Raw genomic sequence first — 19,293 nt, 5'->3', positions numbered from 1 at the left:
TAGCTGTGCAGCGACGCTCCCCATCCAACCTGACAGAGAGCTTGATAGGATCTTCAGAGAAGAATGGGAGAACCTCCTCAAATACAGGTCTGCCAACCTTGAAGCATCATGGGGCGGCAGGATAGCCTACTGGTTAGAGCGTTGAGCTAGTAACCGAAAGGTTGTAAGTTCCATTCCCCGAGCTGACAAGGTACAAATCTGTCGTTCTGCCCCTGAACAGGCACTTAACCCACTGTTTTTAGGCCGTCATTGAAAATAAGAATTTGTTCTTAACTGACTTGCCTAGTTAAATAAAGATCAAATTTAAAAATTAAAAATAAAATACCTAAGAAGACTCGGCTGTAATCGCTGCTCAGTACTTTGCTTCAACAAAGTACTGAGTAAATGGTCTGAATACATAGGTAAAGTTGATATTTCCAAAAATTTCTAAAAATTGATTTTGTTTGTCATTTTCGGGTACTGTTTGTATATTAATGAGGAGGAAAACAAGTTTAATCTATTTCAAAATAAGGCTGTAACTGAACAAAATGTGGAAATTTCGAGGGGTCTGAATACTTTCCCAATGCACGATGTATCCTATATATATATATATCCTACCTACAGTACAGTATATCCTACCAAAATATATCCTATATATTTACTTTATATTTACTATATCTCCTCTATCATATTGAGTAGTGTATGAGAAAGGCAAGAAAAGGAGAGAAATAAAATCATGTTTACGTCTCTCTTTCTCTTATTCATTCCTCTCACTCTCGTTACCTTTGACTCCAGTTCGAGGATATCTTATAATCTTCTATGTGTTATTCATGTCATTCATAACACAACCTTACTTTTAGGCCTTGAGTCATGTTATGCTGTGGTTACCTGTGTAATTGGCTCTCAATCAAAAAGATGTTGAATGCTTTCACAGTTGTCTCATTGAAAGTTACAGTGAGCCTTGACAACAATGATTATCACTCTGAACGACTCGGTTACATTACCACTTTATCATGGCTGTATTGTAACTCACATTTTATGTACTGTTACTCACATTTTTTATTTTTTATGTATTGTAAATGTAAATGATGTACAGTACCAGTCAAAAGTTTGTACGACACCTACTCATTCAAGTTTTTTTATTTTATTTTACTATTTTCTACATTATAGAATAATAGTGAAGACATCAAAATGATGAAATAACACGTATGGAATCTAGCAGTAACCATAAAAGTGTTAAACAAATCAAAATATAATTTCTACATTGAATTCCAAGAGTGTGCAAAGCTGTCATCAAGGCAAAGGGTAGCTACTTAAAATATATTTTGATTTGTTGAACACTTTTTTGGTTACTGCTAGATTCCATATGAGTGATTTTATAGTTTTTTAATGTCATCACTATTATTCTACAATGTAGAAAAAAGTACAAATAAAGAAAAACCCTGGAATGACTAGGTGTGTCCAAACTTTTGGCTGGTACAGTAACTCAAATCACTATGGCAACAAATAAGGTTTATCGCCATTGACTACCAGTGAGTCACATCAATAGATTGTCCCACTGAACAATAACTCCGAATCAGAGCACTTTATTCTGAAAATACAACCTTTATTCTCCAAATGTAACCATGCGTGATGAAATGTTTTTAATATACTGCTTTTTAAATCCTAATGAAATAGTAATGTGGATGCATGATTAGTTCTGAGTCACAGCACCACCACATTGATGCCAAATGTGTGTACCCAGACACAAATATAAGTATTTCTAAGTTGATGTCATAATTAATTTATACTCCTCTCACTTCCTGTGTGAAAGTGTCACAGTATTTAATTTCCTCATCTCACCCCATCAGCGGTGAGTGGTAGATTTATTACATGGTTTAAGTGCTGGAGGGCTGTTGTAGGAGGTTTACTACAAGTGTGTCTGGGTTAAGTGCCCCGGTCAGTGACGGTAGTAGCAGCTCATCTAGGATGTTAACTCCTGACCTCCTGGTTGTTCAGACTCCACAGAGACTCTCAGGGCTAATCTTGAAAAGTAATTCTAAAGCTGCCATGTTTCTGCCCATGCGGTGGTCGTCGTGAGACGGTTATTAAACTTGTCACTTGTGAGTCTGAGAAGAACGTCTGTTCCTCATCTCCCTGCGGCAGAGGTTTGGGAACAACGAATTATCTCAACGGATGGACACACACACACACAGGGAGACTCACTCAAAAAAGCACACACACATCCACGCACACACACACACAGATAGACACATACTGGGTAGCACAATTACAGTGGGTCAGAAGTTTAGATTCACTAAGTTGACTGTGCCAATAAACAGCTTGGAACATTCCAGAAAATGATGTCATGGCATTAGAAGGTTCTGATAATTCTGCTAATTGACATTATTTGAGTGAATTGGAGGTGTACCTGTGGATGTATTTCAAGGCCGACCTTCAACTCAGATCATACTTTTTGGAGACATGTTCTCTGATCTGATGAAACAAAAATAGAACTGTTTGGCCATAATGAACATCGTTATGTTTGGAGGAAAAAGGGAGAGGCTTGCAAGCCGAAGAACACCATCCCAACCGTGAAGCACGGGGGTGGCATCATCATGTTGTGGGGGTGCTTTGCTGCAGGAGGGACTGGTGCACCTTGCAAAGTAGATGGCATCATGAGGAGGGACAATTATGTGGATATATTGAAGCAATATCTCAAGACATCAGTAAGGAAGTTAAAGCTTCCAAATGGACAATGACACCAAATCAAATCAAATCAAATGTATTTATATAGCCCTTCGTACATCAGCTGATATCTCAAAGTGCTGTACAGAAACCCAGCCTAAAACCCCAAACAGCAAACAATGCAGGTGTAAAAACACGGTGGCTAGGAAAAACTCCCTAGAAAGGCCAAAACCTAGGAATAAACCTAGAGAGGAACCGGGCTATGTGGGGTGGCCAGTCCTCTTCTGGCTGTGCCGGGTAGAGATTATAACAGAACATGACCAAGATGTTCAAATGTTCATAAATGACCAGCATGGTCGAATAATAATAAGGCAGAACAGTTGAAACTGGAGCAGCAGCACAGTCAGGTGGACTGGGGACAGCAAGGAGCCATCATGTCAGGTAGTCCTGGGGCACGGTCCTAGGGCTCAGGTCCTCCGAGAGAGAGAAAGAAAGAGAGAATTAGAGAGAGCATATGTGGGGTGGCCAGTCCTCTTCTGGCTGTGCCGGGTGGAGATTATAACAGAACGTGGCCAAGATGTTCAAATGTTCATAAATGACCAGCATGGTTGAATAATAGTAAGGCAGAACAGTTGAAACTGGAGCAGCAGCATGGCCAGGTGGACTGGGGACAGCAAGGAGCCATCATGTCAGGTAGTCCTGGGACATGGTCCTAGGGCCCAGGCCAGTTGAAACTGGAGCAGCAGCATGGCCAGGTGGACTGGGGACAGCAAGGAGTCATCATGTCAGGTAGTCCTGGGGCATGGTCCTAGGGCTCAGGTCCTCCGAGAGAGAGAAAGAAAGAGAGGAGGAGAGAATTAGAGAACGCACACTTAGATTCACACAGGACACTGAATAGGACAGGAGAAGTACTCCAGATATAACAAACTGACCCTAGCCCCCCCGACACATAAACTACTGCAGCATAAATACTGGAGGCTGAGACAGGAGGGGTCAGGAGACACTGTGGCCACATCCGAGGACACCCCCGGACAGGGCCAAACAGGAAGGATATAACCCCACCCACTTTGCCAAAGCACAGCCCCCACACCACTAGAGGGATGTACGCACCAAGCGTACTTCCAAAGTTGTGGTAAAATGGCTTGACAACAAAGTCAAGGTATTGGAGTGGCTATCACAAAGCCCTGACCTCAATCACATAGAAAAGGTGTGGGAAAGCATGTGCGAGCAAGGCGGCCTACAAACCTGACTCAGTTAAACCAGCTCTCTTGCCTTAGACCACTGCGCCACTCGGGAGGCCTAAAATATATATTTTTAGTGGGGTTGTATAATTTGATTTACACAAAATGCCTACCACTTTGAAAATGCAAAATATTTTTTATTGTGAAACAAACAACTAAGACAAAATAACAGAAAACTTGAGCGTGCATAACTATTCACCCCCCCCCCCCCAAAAAAAGTCAATATTTTGTAGAGCCACCTTTTGCAGCAATTACAGCTGCAAGTGTCATGGTCATTGAAAGAACTGGTCCAAGGTGCAGCGTGGTGAGCGTACATATTATTTGATTTAGAAAAGACTCCGAACAAAAGAATAAACACTACTAAACAAATCGTTAAGCTAAAGGCTAGGTGACATAAACAAAGTCAACTTCCCACAAAGACAGTAAGTATGGTTCTCAATCAGAGACAACGATAGACAGCTGTCCCTGATTGAGAACCCTACCCGGCCAAAACATAGAAATACAAATAATAGAACATAGAATACCCATCCCAAATCACACCCTGACCAAACCAAATAGAGACATGAAAAAGATTTCTAAGGTCAGGGCGTGACAGCAAGTCGCTTGGAGTATTTGTCTATAAACTGGCACAACTAGCCAATGGGATTTGTGGCCATTCTTCAAGGCAAAACTGCTCCAGCTCCTTCAAGTTGGATGGGTTCCCCTGGTGTAGAGCAATCTTTAAGTCATACCACATATTTTCAATTTTATTGAGGTCTGGGCTTTGACTAGGCCATTCCAAGACATTTCAATGTTTCCCCTTAAACCACTCAAAGGTTTCTTTAGCAGTATGCTTAGAGTCATTGTCCTGCTGGAAGGTGAACCTCCATCCCAGTCTCAAATCTCTGGAAGACTGAAACAGGTTTCCCTCAAGAATTTCCCTGTATTTTAACACCATCATTCCTTCAATTCTGACCAGTTTCCCAGTCCCTGTTGATGAAAAACTTGGGGTTCTCGGGGTGATGAGAGGTGTTGGGTTTTCACCAGACATCATGTTTTCCTTGATGGCCAAAAAGCTCAATTGTGGTCTCATCTGACCAGAGTACCTTCTTCCATATGTTTGAGGAGTCTCCCGCATGCCTTTTGGTGAACACCAAATGTGTTTTTCTTTTCTTTAATTAAGCAATGGCTTTTTTCTGGCCACTCTTCCGTAAAGCCCAGTTCTGTGGAGTGTACGGCTTGAAGTGGTCCCATGGACAGATACTCCAGTCTCAGCTGTGGAGTTTTGCAGCTCCTTCAAGGTTACCTTTGGTCTCTTTTTTGCCTCTCTGATTATTGTCCTCTTTGCCTGGTCGGTTTTGGTGGGCGGCCCTCTCTTGGCAAGTTTGTTGTGGTGCTATATTCTTTCTATTTTTTTATAATATATATAATAGGTATAATAGGTGTAATAATAGGTGTTCCGTGGAATGTTCTTTTTTTTATAACCCAACCCTGATCTGTACTTCTCCACAACTTTATCCCTGACCTGTTTGGAGATCTCCTTGGTCTTCATGGTGCCGCTTGCTTGGTGGTGCCCCTTGCTTAGTGGGGTTGCAGACACTGGGGCCTTTAAGAACAGGTGTATGTATGTATACTGAGATCATGTGACAGATCATGTGACACTTAGATTGCACACAGGTGGACTTTATTTAACTAATGTGACTTCTGAAGGTAATTGTTTGCACCAGATCTTATTAGGGTCTTCATAGTAAAGGGGGGTAAATACATATACGCACACACCACTTTTCTGTTTTTTTATCAGTTATTTTTTGCATTTCACTTCACCAATTTGGACTGTTTTGTGTTTGTCCATTACATGAAATCCAAATAAAAATCCATTTAAATTACAGGTCGAAACAACAAAATAGGAAAAACGCCAAGGGGGATGAATACTTTTGCAAGGCACTGTACGTACATACACATACCCATACCGACACATGCACACACACACTCTCACATAAGCGATTGTGAGCAAAGAGCTGTCACTCATTATAAGCTGTCATGATGCATTGTGATATTCAGTGCCTTCAGAAAGTATTCATGCCCATTTACTTGTTCCACATTTTGTTGTTACAGCCTGAATTCAATAACAGATTACATTTGTTTTTTTTCTCACCCATCTACACACAATACCCCATAATGACAAATTGAAAACATGTTTTGAGAAAGTTATTCAAATTTATTCAAATACAGAAATACCATTTACAAAAGTATTCACATCCATGAGTCAATACATGGTACATGCACTTTTGGCAGTCTTTCTGGGTAAGTCTCTAAAAGCTTTCCACACTGGCTTGTGCAGCATTTGCCCATTATTCTTTTCAAAATTCTTCAAGCTCTGTCAAATTGTTTGTTGATCATTACTATACAATCATTTTCAAGTCAAGTATATTTAAGTCAAACCTGTTACTCAAAAACATTCACTGTTGTCTTAGTAAGCAACACCAGTGTAGATGTGGCCTTGTGTTTTAGCTTGTTGTCCTGCTGAAAGGTGAATTCATATCCCAGTGTCTGGTGGAAAGCCGACCGAACCAGGTTTTCCTCTAGGATTGTGCCTGTACTTAGCACCATTTCATTTCTTTTTTTCCTGAAAAACTCCCGCAGTCCTTAATGATATCAAGCATACCCGTAACATGATGCAGCCACTACTATGCTTGAAAATATGGAGAGTAATACTCAGCAATGTCTTGTATTGGATTTACCCCAAACATAATACTTTGTATTCAAGACCAAACTATTTTTTTGTGGCAGTATTACTTTAGTAATTACAGGATACATGTTTTGGAATATTTTTATTCTGTACAGGCTTTCTTCTTTTCACTCTGTCATTTAAGTTAGTATTTTGGAGTAACTACAATGTTGTTGATTAATCTTCAGTTTTCTCCTATCACAGCCATTAAACTGTGTAACTGTTTAAATGTCGCCATTGGCCTTCCTCTGGAAACTGAGTTAGGAAGGACGCCTGTATCTTTGTAGTGACTGGGTGTATTGAGGCGCCATCCAAAGTGTTAATAATAACTTCACAATGCTCAAAGGGATATTCAATGTCTGATTTTTTTAACCAATAGGTACCCTTCTTCTTACCGAGGCATTGGAAAACCTCCCTGGTATTTGAATCTGTGTTTGAAATTCACTGCTCGACTGAGGGACCTTACAGATAATTGTACTGTATGTGTGGGGTACTGAGATGAGATAGTCATTCAAAAAAAGGGTGATCAAATGAAGGTCTTACACCTGTCGTATCTGACACGTGTCATGGTGGAAGCACTACCCTAGGGGTCTGCTAAGGGGAAGAGGAAAGAGCCCCAACGCCAGGCCTAAAAAAGACTAGGATTACCCGGTCATATATAGATACACCTTCCTTTGGATCGGAATGGATTGGTCTACATATTGTCATGTAGCCTACAAGATCCTCTTGTGTTCTGTCTTTATTCGATAATACAGATAGTTTTGGTATGAGATTTTCTATACACCTTGGTCATTTGGATGCATTTGTGTCTTTTTAGGTTGCCCCTTGTCTATTCTAGATCATTTTCATCAGCTTTGTGTTGTGTTGTAGAGCAGAGAGCATGGCCTGAGGCTGGAGCAGGTGTGGCACCATGCCTACTGAACTCACGCGCGCACACACTCTCTCTCTCTCTCTCTCTCTCTCTCTCTCTCTCTCTCTCTCTCTCTCTCTCTCTCTCTCTCTCTCTCTCTCTCTCTCTCTACTCTCCTCTCCTCTCCTCTCCAGGAACCCTCACTGGCACTGGAGAGGGAATGGAAGCCAGGCATCTGTTTTCAAACAGATGTGTTCCTGTGCCACTCTCCCACCCTCCACCTCACCCTTATCCCATCAACCATCCCTCCCTCCAATCCCCAGTGGGGTGTAACATATGTTTGGCCCCATCCAGAGAGGGGGGGTTATGAGAGAGACACATTAATATGACAGGTCAAGCTGCAGAGGGATTTACAGCTTACCACTGGTGCTGATGCTACATACAGTACAGGCTGGATGTGGCACTGTTACTGCTGAGGCTAGCACTTAGCATTACCCTGTTGTCGTGACTTTACTTTCACTAATCTGATGACTGTTATTTATCGAATCAACGAACTATGTTTAATTGTTACCTGATTAAATTAATCATGTGACAATTAACTCATTAGGATTTTGTGGCACCATGAGAGAGGTTGTTTAAAGAGTTACCATCTTCCGAATTAAACACTAAAGGTCTTTACCTATCACATCCATGAAACAGTCAACGTATTAATTCATAACCTCTTATCATATCATCATTCTGAACATTCGTATCGTCATGCATCTGCAAAAAACCCAGCCTTAATCATGAATCTGTACTACACAAATTGGTTTAATTATGTATTTACTAGCTAACTAAATAATAACACAGAATAAACATTCACACTTAACACATGAGTAAAAGGTTCCTAATGGACTGACAACATATGGTGGCTTGTTACACAGAAAATGAGAAGGGGGGGATATAGAGAGAAATTGTATATAATTGATATACTTTAGAACTATTCTCACAGTAATCATAGACTTTGCACACGAACCTCCGCACATGTGGAATAAGAAATCATGAATGTATTTACATGTGAGTGCCTTTGATCGCTGCTTATCTCTGTCAGAACCAGCCCTCTTAGGAAGGGTGATGGTTTGGCCTTTCAGCACCATGCTTGTAAGGCTCTGATTGTCCAAAAGGGTCCGGTCCCGTCTCTTCTACTGTTGTTCACTCTGGAAGATGCTCCTGGGAAGATACAATGGTTCCGCCTTTAAAAATTGCGAGCTTGCACCGCGGGACGTACACAGCGCCATCGCTTCATTGCTCCAGACCACCACAAGGGGGAGTTAGAGCACTCATTATGCATTTGGGTCCCAAGGTTTTTATATGACCAATCATATCGAGTGGTTCCAATGACGAATTTTGACGTGAGTCACCCGTCCCTGGGTGAAGATGATTGAAAAAGTTTACAATTGAGAGGAATATGTTAATGTAGAGACAAACGTTTGTGCATATTTCTTTGTCATAAAGTTAATTTATGAAAATCGCTATTTAGCAAGTTAACTGACAAGCTAACATTAGGCAGCTAGCTAGTTTTGGGAGAATGAATTTGTAATTTGTGTTGTTTGATGTTTTAGGGACTCCTGAGAAAACCAGCAGAATAATCTAGCTTGCTAAAGTATTTACTGCAATTGAATGTATAATTGTGTAAGCTTGTCTTGCGATACAGCTGAAGTAACATAGCTAACTATTTACTTGCTTTAACACATCTGTATGCCTATGGATGTGTAGCTATGTGTAGCCGATCTGTGTATGAACCCTAAAACGTTTGGTATGAATATTAGTTCAGAACCTTAGTTCAGAACCTATCTATGAACCTCAGCTATCTTAGTTGTGGTATCAACTTCAAGTCTGAATGGCAGTAATGAAGTCTATGTGTAACTGGTGTGAAATGGCTAACTAGTCAGTGGGGTGCACGCTAATAGCATTTCAATCAGTGATGTCACTGCTCTGCAAAAGCCACAGCTTTTGTGGAGCGATGGGTACCGATGCTTCAAGGATGTCTGTCAATTTGTGCAGAGGGTCCCTGGTTCAAGCCCAGGGGTGAGGAGAGGGACGGAAGATATACTGTTACATATGGATAAAGTAGAATATAATAAATGTATTGCACCAAGGATGCAAGTCCTATTTACATGTGCTGTAGTTATTACCACACATGAGATTCCCACATTGTGGCCTGTACATTGAATATATTCACTGATCATGTACTCTTCCTTGGCAAATAAACTGGAACAATAGTGCGAGTGTCACGCATAGGTGAAATAGGTGGCAGGGAAGTCAGGCGCAGGAGAGTCAAATGGAGTTTAAATATGGAGTATTTTAATAAAGTTCCACGAGTATGCTCCATAACAATAAATGTACAAACAAAACATGGGTACGAAGACCCGACGCGCACCTATACAAACAATCACACTACACTGACAACAAATCAATCTCTGACAAAGACATGAGGGGAAACAGAGGCTTAAATACACATTGAAAACAGGTGTGTGGGAAGACAAGACAAAACCAATGGAAAATGAAAAAAGGATCAATGATGGCTAGAAGACCGGTGACGTCGAACGCCGAGCACCGCCCGAACAAGGAGAGGTAACTACTTCGGTAGAAGTAGTGACAGCGAGCCCATAGCAAATTAATGGAATTGACCGTTAGCAGAGCCTGTTTTGACTGGAGTGATGAAAAGCGCAGGAAAATCTGATCACTGAAAATGCAAAAATATATCCATGCGCCACTAGAACCCATTGTTGAATGTGAACCACATTAAATGGGGCCAAGGTTGCAATACCTACAGCTTCCACACGATATCAACAGTCTTGTCATTTGCCTACAATTTGTTTCTTGGTCAAACGGGCACAAGGTAGCGCCTTTCTTCCGGTCTCTGACCGGAGATTTACCCAGACATTATTTCCAGACGTACAGCTATAGAATATACATCGTCTCGTGATCAATTTGATCGCTTATTAACGTTTACTAATACCTAAAGTTGCATTACAAAAGTATTTCGTATTTATCGTCAACTTTTTTTATTAAAAAAAATGACGTTACGTTATAAAACGCTATTTTCTTCCTTGATCACAGTCTTCATAGATCGATATCTAGGCTATATATGGACCGATTTAATCGAAAAAAAGACCCAATAGTGATGTTTATGGGACATCTAGGAGTGCGAACAAAGAAGATGGTCAAAGGTAATGAATGTTTTATATTTTATTTGTGCGTTTTGTGTAGCGCCGACTATGCTCATTCTTTTGTTTACGTCCCCTGCGGGTCTTTTGGGGTGTTACATGCTATCAGATAATAGCTTCTAATGCTTTCGCCGAAAAGCATTTTAAAAATCTGACTTGTTGCCTGGATTCACAACGAGTGTAGCTTTAATTCAGTACCCTGCATGTGTATTTTAATGAACGTTTGAGTTTTAACGAGTGCTATTAGCATTTAGCGTAGCGCATTTGCATTTCCAGATGTCTAGATGGGACGCCTGCGTGTCGGGTAGGAGCAAGTGGTTTAACAAAGAACTTTCCTCTGTGTATTTTGGAGAGGGAGATCTCTCTTCTCCTGGAATTTACAACAGGTTGTGAACTGTCAACCCCCACCAGCTACCTCCTCCCCTCTGCTGTGGGCGAGAGAGGTCTGATTACTGTCAACCATTGCTAAGCTGATTTACCCCATTGGATCCTCACTGGACAGTCATGACACTGTCTGGCTGTGGCACTGTTACTGCTGAGGCTACCACTTAGCATTACCCTATCTGGCTGTGGCCTGTTACTGCTGAGGCTAGCACTTAGCATTACCCTGTCTGGCTGTGGCCTGTTATGGCTGAGGCTAGCACTTAGCATTACCCTGTCTGGCTGTGGCCTGTTACTGCTGAGGCTAGCACTTAGTTTTACCCTGTCTGGCTGTGGCCTGTTACTGCTGAGCCTAGCACTTAGTTTTACCCTTGCTGGCTGTGGCCTGCTGATGATAGCACTTAGCATTACTGTTAGCACAGTTGATGCCTGGGGGGGGGGGTGTAGACTTGCAAGTGTTTGTTTGTGTTCAAATGGAAAGAAACAAAGTGCCCACTGGCTATGTGGCACAGAGAGATAAGATGGTGTGAAGGCGTCCAGCCTCCTGCTGTCTCCTGTTGTTGTCAATGTGGAATCACTGGCCCAGAAGATGTCTGACAGGGTTTTGGATCTGATGCGAAGAGGATAACTCCAGTGTTATCATGATTGGCATTATCTTAATCCTAAACAATATACCAGGTCTGTTATGCTTTTCTCACACAGCTCACTGGGGTAGTGTTGTCATTGTCTATTTGTTTCTCAAGCTCATCAAACTTCATTTGTGTGACCTCAATCCATCACCCTCTTGTCAATGAATGAATCAGTCAATTGATTATGCAATCAGTTGACTTTATTCTACATGACCAGAGGAAGAGTATTGATTAACACATTGTGGGTTAATAGTTGTTTCAATTCAAGATAAATCTAATGTGATAAGTACTTTACTAGGTGATGAATGGGGTGTCTCTGATGTGGTATAACTGGGTTAACTAGCCAGAGGGTTATTCTTTAGTAGGTAGTAGATTACCTGGGTATAACTGGGTTAACTAGCCAGAGGGTTATTCATTAGTAGGTAGTAGATTACCTTGGTATCATTGGGTTAACTAGCCAGAGGGTTATTCGTTAGTAGGTAGTAGATTACCTTGGTATCACTGGGTTAACTAGCCAGAGGGTTATTCGTTAGTAGGTAGTAGATTACCTGGGTATAACTGGGTTAACTAGCCAGAGGGTTATTCATTAGTAGGTAGTAGATTACCTGGGTATAACTGGGTTAACTAGCCAGAGGGTTATTCATTAGTAGGTAGTAGATTACCTTGGTATCATTAGGTTAACCACAACATCTTAACCACAACAGCATATAAAACAAACCTCAACCAACCAGCTCTTACTACTTCTTGCAGTATCCCAAACCAATCCTTGGGTCCCCCAGCCATTCCATATGTTGTATTCCACCAACAGCACACATGTATGAACTAACCAATGGTCTTGATGATCATCTGAATCAGATGTGTTGAGGGTGATATTACTGCGGTGAAGGGAACCCCTGCACCGCAATGGGAAACCCTGCATGGCATTATTTAGATTACTCGTATCGATTTTATAAAAACGTTATCCTGCCTTGACCTTTGGCTCCTTTCTCCCCTGTCCTCTCTGTCATCCCCTGCTGTTCACAGGGCGGTGGTACACATCCAGGTGAATGATGTGAATGAGTTCTCTCCAGTGTTCCGGGAGGCCCAGTACCACGTGGCGGTGACAGAGGGGAAGATCTATGACAACATCCTGCAGGTGGAGGCTACAGACCAGGACTGTTCTCCTCAGTACAGCCAGATCTGTAACTACCAGATCACCACCTCCAACACACCCTTCGCCATCGACCGCAATGGTTAGTAAATGCAATGGACCGCATCCTGACCACACACACACACACACACACACACACACACACACACACACACACACACACACACACACACACACACACACACACACACACACACACACACACACACTCACTCACAAGTAAACACATTGACAGATTGACAGATTGATACATTGACAGAGAGGGAGACGGAAAGAGACAGAGACTAAGAGATAGGGAGAGAGATTGAGAGAGAGAGAGACTGGGAGAGAGCAAGACAGACTGAGACAGAGACTGAGACTGTGACTGATAGAGACTGAGAGATAGGGAGAGAGATAGAGAAAGACAGATAGATATAGGGAGAGAGAGAGATAGAGGAAGAGAGAGAGGATGGGGTATTACGGCAGAACAGCAGAGTCATAATGGATGAAAAGTGATATCAAAGAGAAATGTAGAAAGACAACCTGCTGAGAGAGAAGGATAGAGAGAGAAGACGAGGACAGATAGGAGAAGGATAGAGGGAGAAGACAAGGACAGAGAGGAAGAGAGGAGAAGGATAGAGAGAGAAGACGAGGACAGAGAGAAGGATAGAGAGAGAAGACGACGACATAGAGGAGAAGGATAGAGAGAGAAGACAAGGAAAGAGAGGAAGAGGATGGAGAGAGAAGAAGAGGACAGAGAGGAGAAGGATAGAGAGAGAAGACGAAGACAGAGAGAAGGATAGAGAGAGAAGACGAGGACAGAGAGGAGGAGGATAGAGAGAGAAGACGAGGAAAGAGAGGAGGATAGAGAGAGAAGACGAGGACAGAGAGTAGGAGGATAGAGAGAGAAGACGAAGACAGAGATGAGGAGGATAGAGGGAGAAGACAAGGACAGAGAGGAAGAGGATAGAGAGAGAAGACGGGGACAGAGAGGAGGAGGATAGAGATTGAAGACAAGGACAGAGAGGAGGATGATAGAGAGAGAAGACGAGGACATAGAGGAGGATAGATGGAGAAGACGAGGACAGAGAGGAAGAGGATAGAGAGAGAAGACGGGGACAGAGAGGAGGAGGATAGAGATTGAAGACAAGGACAGAGAGGAGGAGGATAGAGATTGAAGACAAGGACAGAGAGGAGGATAGATGGAGAAGACGAGGACAGCGAGGAAGATGATAGAGGGAGAAGACGAGGACATAGAGGAGGATAGATGGAGAAGTCGAGGACAGAGAGGAGGAGGATAGAGGGAGAGAGGCTGTTGTCTGTCATTGGTAAACGCAGGGGGGTCAAACTTCATTTATTAGCTTTGCACAGTTGTCAGTCGACACAGAGCGTTTTGGCTGCTGACACGTGTAAGTTGACGTTATAATTGAAGGCAGGGAAATAGGCATCTCTGTCAGGTGGAAAGCACTCTGCATTATTATGTGTGAGTGAGTGGGTGTGTGTGTCTGACAGATGAGGCGAGGCACACAGTGAAATTGGATGAGGCAGCAGAACACAACAGCAGAGCACAATAGTACGTGCAGGTAGAGAGGTACTGTATGTTGAGATATGAGCTGAGATGGAGACAGTACTTTAGGGAGAATACAAATGATAGTAAATGTATGATAAAGAGGAAAATCTGCCTTTACAGGTAACAACTGTTAACAAGTTGACATAGCTGTAAAGTAGCAGTAGAGGTTAAGATCACCACCAACAACACACCCATCAACTGCAATGGTTAATAAACGCAATGGACAGCATCATCAAATCAAATATTATTTGTCACATGCGCCAAATACAACAGACCTTACAGTGAAATGCTTTACTTACAGGCTCTAACTAACAATGCAGTTCAATACAAAAATATATATGAAAAATATCTCCCCCAAAAAACTACAAAAGAAATAAGAATAGGAAATGAAACTACAAATAATTCAACAGCAGCAAATAAAATAACAGTAGCGAGGCTGTATACAGGGGGTACCGGTACAGAGTCAATGTATGGGGACACAGGTTAGTCGAGGTAATTGAGGTAATAAGTACATGTAGGTAGAGTTATTAAAGTGACTATGCATAGTTAATACCAGAGAGTATCAGCAGTGTAAAAGAGGGGGGGGGACGGGGGGGAGGATGTGATTAGATGTTCAGGAGTCTTATGGATTGGGGGTAGAAGCTGTTTAGAAGCCTTTTGGACCGAGACTTGGTGCTCTGGTACTCCTTCCCTTGTGTTAGCAGAGAGAACAATCTATGACTAGGGTGGCTGGAGACATTGACAATATTCAGGGCCTTCCTCTGACACCGCCTGGTATAGAGGTCCTGGATGGCAGGAAGCTTGACCCTGGTGATGTGCAGGGAGGTACGCATTACCCTCTGTAGTGCCTTACGATCGGATGCCGAGCAGTTGCCATACCAGGCAGTGATGCAAACAACAGGTGTACAGTTAAAATTTATAAAAAAACACACATATTTCTTCCAACAGGGCTGTTTGCTGATGATCTGGTGCTTCTGTCACCAACCAAGGAGGGCCTACAGCAGCACCTAGATCTTCTGCACAGATTCTGTCAGACCTGGGCCCTGACAGTAAATCTCAGTAAGACCAAAATAAGGTTGTTCCAAAAAAGGTCCAGTTGCCAGGACCACAAAAACAAATTCCATCTAGACACTTTCGTGTCTTTGGCTATGCCGGATTAAGTGATATGACATGCTATTCTATAAAATAATTTCTCTGTAATTAATATTACCTGATTGAGCTAATCATGTAAATGTAATTAACTAGAGAGTCGGGCACCGCAAAATGATATGTATATTGCTGTTATCTTCCGAATAAACTCTTAAAGACCTAGTAATATTTTACATCAATAACAGTCAATATTAATCATCATTTTAATTCAGTCTCATTTGAAAGTTGTAAAGTCTTGGTTATGTGCACGAACCCTGGCTAACAATTTGAATCAGCAATACAAAATTGGGTTTAATTATTTATTTACTAAATACCTAAATAATCACACAGAATTACACATACACATAATTAAATCATAACTTGATTACAAATTATGTCATAAAGGAAAACGTGCCTTGCGGGCAGAACAGATATGACAGCTTGTTACACAAAATAAAAGGGGCTGGGTTTGAGTGAAGGAGCAGGAAGACTGAGGAACAAAGGCCTAAGCTGTGCTATTGTAAATACAGTATCTTATGCATTCTAAATTACCGCCCATTTGGAAAAGGAAAATGCAATAAATATGTACTCTGAGCTGCGCTTCGGTAGGTTGGTGGTAGATGGAAGGCCGTGTTGTCCAACCAAGTCCTTTGTCCTTTGAAGAATGTCTCTGGTTGTCAATTGGATATGTTTTAGTAACGTCGTTGTGTGATAGACGGGATACTCTGTCTATTCCTTCCTAACCTTCGTTTGCAGCGGCTGTTGCTAACTCAACGGCTAGGAGGTATCACTTCTGTAGTGAATAAGAGTTCAAAGTTCATACCATTCGCAACCAAAGCTCACGCTGATGTTGGCTTCATTCTGTAGTTATTATCTGAACCATTCTGACATCAGACCGTCGTGCCGACATCGGAACAGGAGCTTATATTGTCGTCAAGGCTTTATATAGGAAGGGAGAGGAGGGCATGTTTGAAAAGTTTTATAGCCCATGTCCCTTCACAGGGGCGGGCCACTGATTGAGCAGAGCCCTATCTTATGAAAACCCAAATCTCACATTTTAGAAGCTAAAATCACATTTCATCCCATCACGAATAATTTCATATTCAAACATTTAAATTGAACAACAATTCCATGTGAATCCGATAACTATGATGTGTAGACATTCCACTATAGAGTTTATGTCATCTTATCATTGATGATAATGTTTCAGATGGCAACCGAACTGACATCATATTCATTAAGTACCACCGCATATGTTCAATTGGTCCAATTTGGTTCAATTGGTTCAATTTTTCCCCCCACCTTCTGATGTTTTCAGAATCTCTATGTCAACCAAGGGTTTTGCAAATGTAACATCAGTAGGGTAGAGAGAGGAAAAAGGGGAGAAGAGGTATTTATGACTGTCATAAACCTATCCCCAGGCCAACGTCATGACAACACCGTTGCCCTACAGCACAAAAAAAACTATACATACCTTGGCCTCAGCATCATCGCCACAGGTAACTTCCACAAAGCTGTGAACGATCTGAGAGACAAGACAAGAAGGGCCTTCTACACCTTCAAAAGGAACATAACATTTGACATATCAATTATGATCTGGCTAAAAATACTTGCACTTTATGGTAATGAGGTTTGGGGTCGGCTCACCAACCAATAATTCACAAAATGGGACAAACACCATATTGAGACTCTGCATGCAGAATTCTGCAAAAATATCCTCTGTGTACATTGTAAAATACCAAATAATGCATGCAGAGCAGAATTAGGCCGTTACCCGCTATTTATCAAAATCCAGAAAAGAGCTGTTAAATTCTACAACCACCTGAAAGGCAGCTATTCATAAACCTTCCATAACAAATCCATCACCTACAGAGAGATGAACCTGGAGAAGAGTCCCCTAAGCAAGCTGATCCTGGGGCTCTGTTCACAAACACACCCTACAAATCCCCAGGACAGCAACACAATTAGACTCAATAGAATTATGATAAAACAAAAAATAATTATAAAACAAAAAATGTACAACGAAACAGAGCAAACTAGAATGCTATTTGGCCCTAAACAGAGAATAAACAGTGGCAGAATACCTGACCACTGTGACAGTACCAAAATTAAGGAACGCTTTGACTATGTACAGACTCAGTGAGTACAGCCTTGCTATTGAGAAAAACTGCAGAAGGCAGACCTGGCTCTCAAGAGAAGACAGGCAATGTGCACACTGCCCACAAAATGAGGTGGAAACTGAGCTGCACTTCCTAACCTCCTGACAATTGTATGACAATATTAGAGAGACATATTTCCCTCAGATTACACAGACCCACAATTTCTTTTTTTGATAATTTGGATATTATCACAGTGCAATCGCAGCAGCAATAACTATTTGCACATCGTTACAACACTGTATACATACATAATATGACATTTGCAATGTCTTTATTATTTTGGAACTTTTGTGAGTGTAATGTTAAATTCACTTAGTTTATTATCTATTTCACTTGCTTTGGTAATGTTAACATAGGGTTCCCATGCCAATAACGCCCTTTGAATTGAGAGAGCGAGAGAGATCTTAATTGGCATAATTGTCAACTTGTTAACAGTTGTTACCTGTAAATGAAGTTTTGTCCTCTTTTTCATACATTCACTATCATTTCTATTCTCCCTAAACTACCGTCTCCATCTCTCCATCACAGCTCATATCCATACGTACAGTACCTCTCTACCTGCACGTACTGTTGTTGTGTTCTGCTGCCTCATCGCATTTCACTGTGTTGCCTCATCTGTCAGACACACACACACTGTTCTCCTGTTCTCATCAGCCTTAAGTCTACCATATCAAATATTAAGCAGCACATGAGGACTACAACAAATCCCTCCATGCTTTCTTTCACACACACACACGCGTGCACACACACACACACACACACACACACACACACACACACACACACACACACACACACACACACACACACACACACACACACACACACACACACACTCACATAGACGTGCTTTGTCCCGTGGAAGGCAATGCGTAATTTCTTGTTCAGTTCGTATATGATGGACAGCAGCCAGTTGATTAGGACCTCTGACCTCTCCTGTCCTCTGTAGATAACATCAGGAACACAGAGAAGCTGACCTCTGACCTCTCCTGTCCTCCATAGGTAACATCAGGAACACAGAGAAGCTGAGCTTTGATAAGCAGCAACAGTATGAGGTCCTGGTCACAGCCTTCGACTGCGGACAGAAGAGATCCACAGAGAGCGTGGCGGTACACATCCACGTTAAACCTGTCTGCAAACCTGGCTGGCAAGGTGATTAGTACTAGAAGGGCTGAACCGTGGGGGGTGTACATAGGGGTCTGTCTCTGTGTCTTTCTGTGTCTCGCTGAATGCCTTTGATTCAGTTTGCATCTCTTAAAACCTGTCAGCGATCAGTATCACTGTCTTTTGAACTATATTTCTGTGGGTGTGCATGTGTATATGTCTCTCTCTCTCTCTCTCTCTCTCTCTCTCTCTCTCTCTCTCTCTCTCTCTCTCTCTCTCTCTCTCTCTCTCTCTCTCTCTCTCTCTCTCTCTCTCTCTCTCTCTCTCTCTCTCTCTCTCTCTCTCTCTCTCTCTCTCTCAGTCTCTCTCTCTCTCTCTCTCTCTCTCTCTTTCTCTCTCTCTCTCTGTCTCTGTCTCTGTCTCTCGCTCTGTCGCTCTCTCACTCCCTTGGGAAAGGTCCATCAAAGAGCTGCTGTAATCAACACAGCTGACACAGCTCTTAACACCTCCTCAGGAATATCACAAGACAGGCTACAGAAA

The 19,293-nt window shown here is 42.0% G+C and overlaps 1 protein-coding gene across 1 annotated transcript in view; it reads left to right on the top strand.

Moving 5' to 3' along the window:
• Positions 1-19,293, top strand: part of LOC124006326 (calsyntenin-2-like) — a 521,555-nt gene that overhangs the window by 352,643 nt on the left and 149,619 nt on the right. The window contains exons 4-5 of the mRNA XM_046316283.1: positions 12,687-12,895; positions 18,652-18,801. Of these exons, the coding sequence (XP_046172239.1) occupies positions 12,687-12,895; positions 18,652-18,801 (359 nt within the window). The remainder of the gene's footprint in view (positions 1-12,686; positions 12,896-18,651; positions 18,802-19,293) is intronic.

The sequence above is a fragment of the Oncorhynchus gorbuscha genome, linkage group LG19 (genome assembly GCF_021184085.1).
Source record: "Oncorhynchus gorbuscha isolate QuinsamMale2020 ecotype Even-year linkage group LG19, OgorEven_v1.0, whole genome shotgun sequence".
NCBI classification, from domain to species: domain Eukaryota; kingdom Metazoa; phylum Chordata; class Actinopteri; order Salmoniformes; family Salmonidae; genus Oncorhynchus; species Oncorhynchus gorbuscha.
The sequence above is the reverse complement of the archived record's forward strand: the minus strand, read 5'-3'. Positions and strand labels throughout refer to the sequence as shown.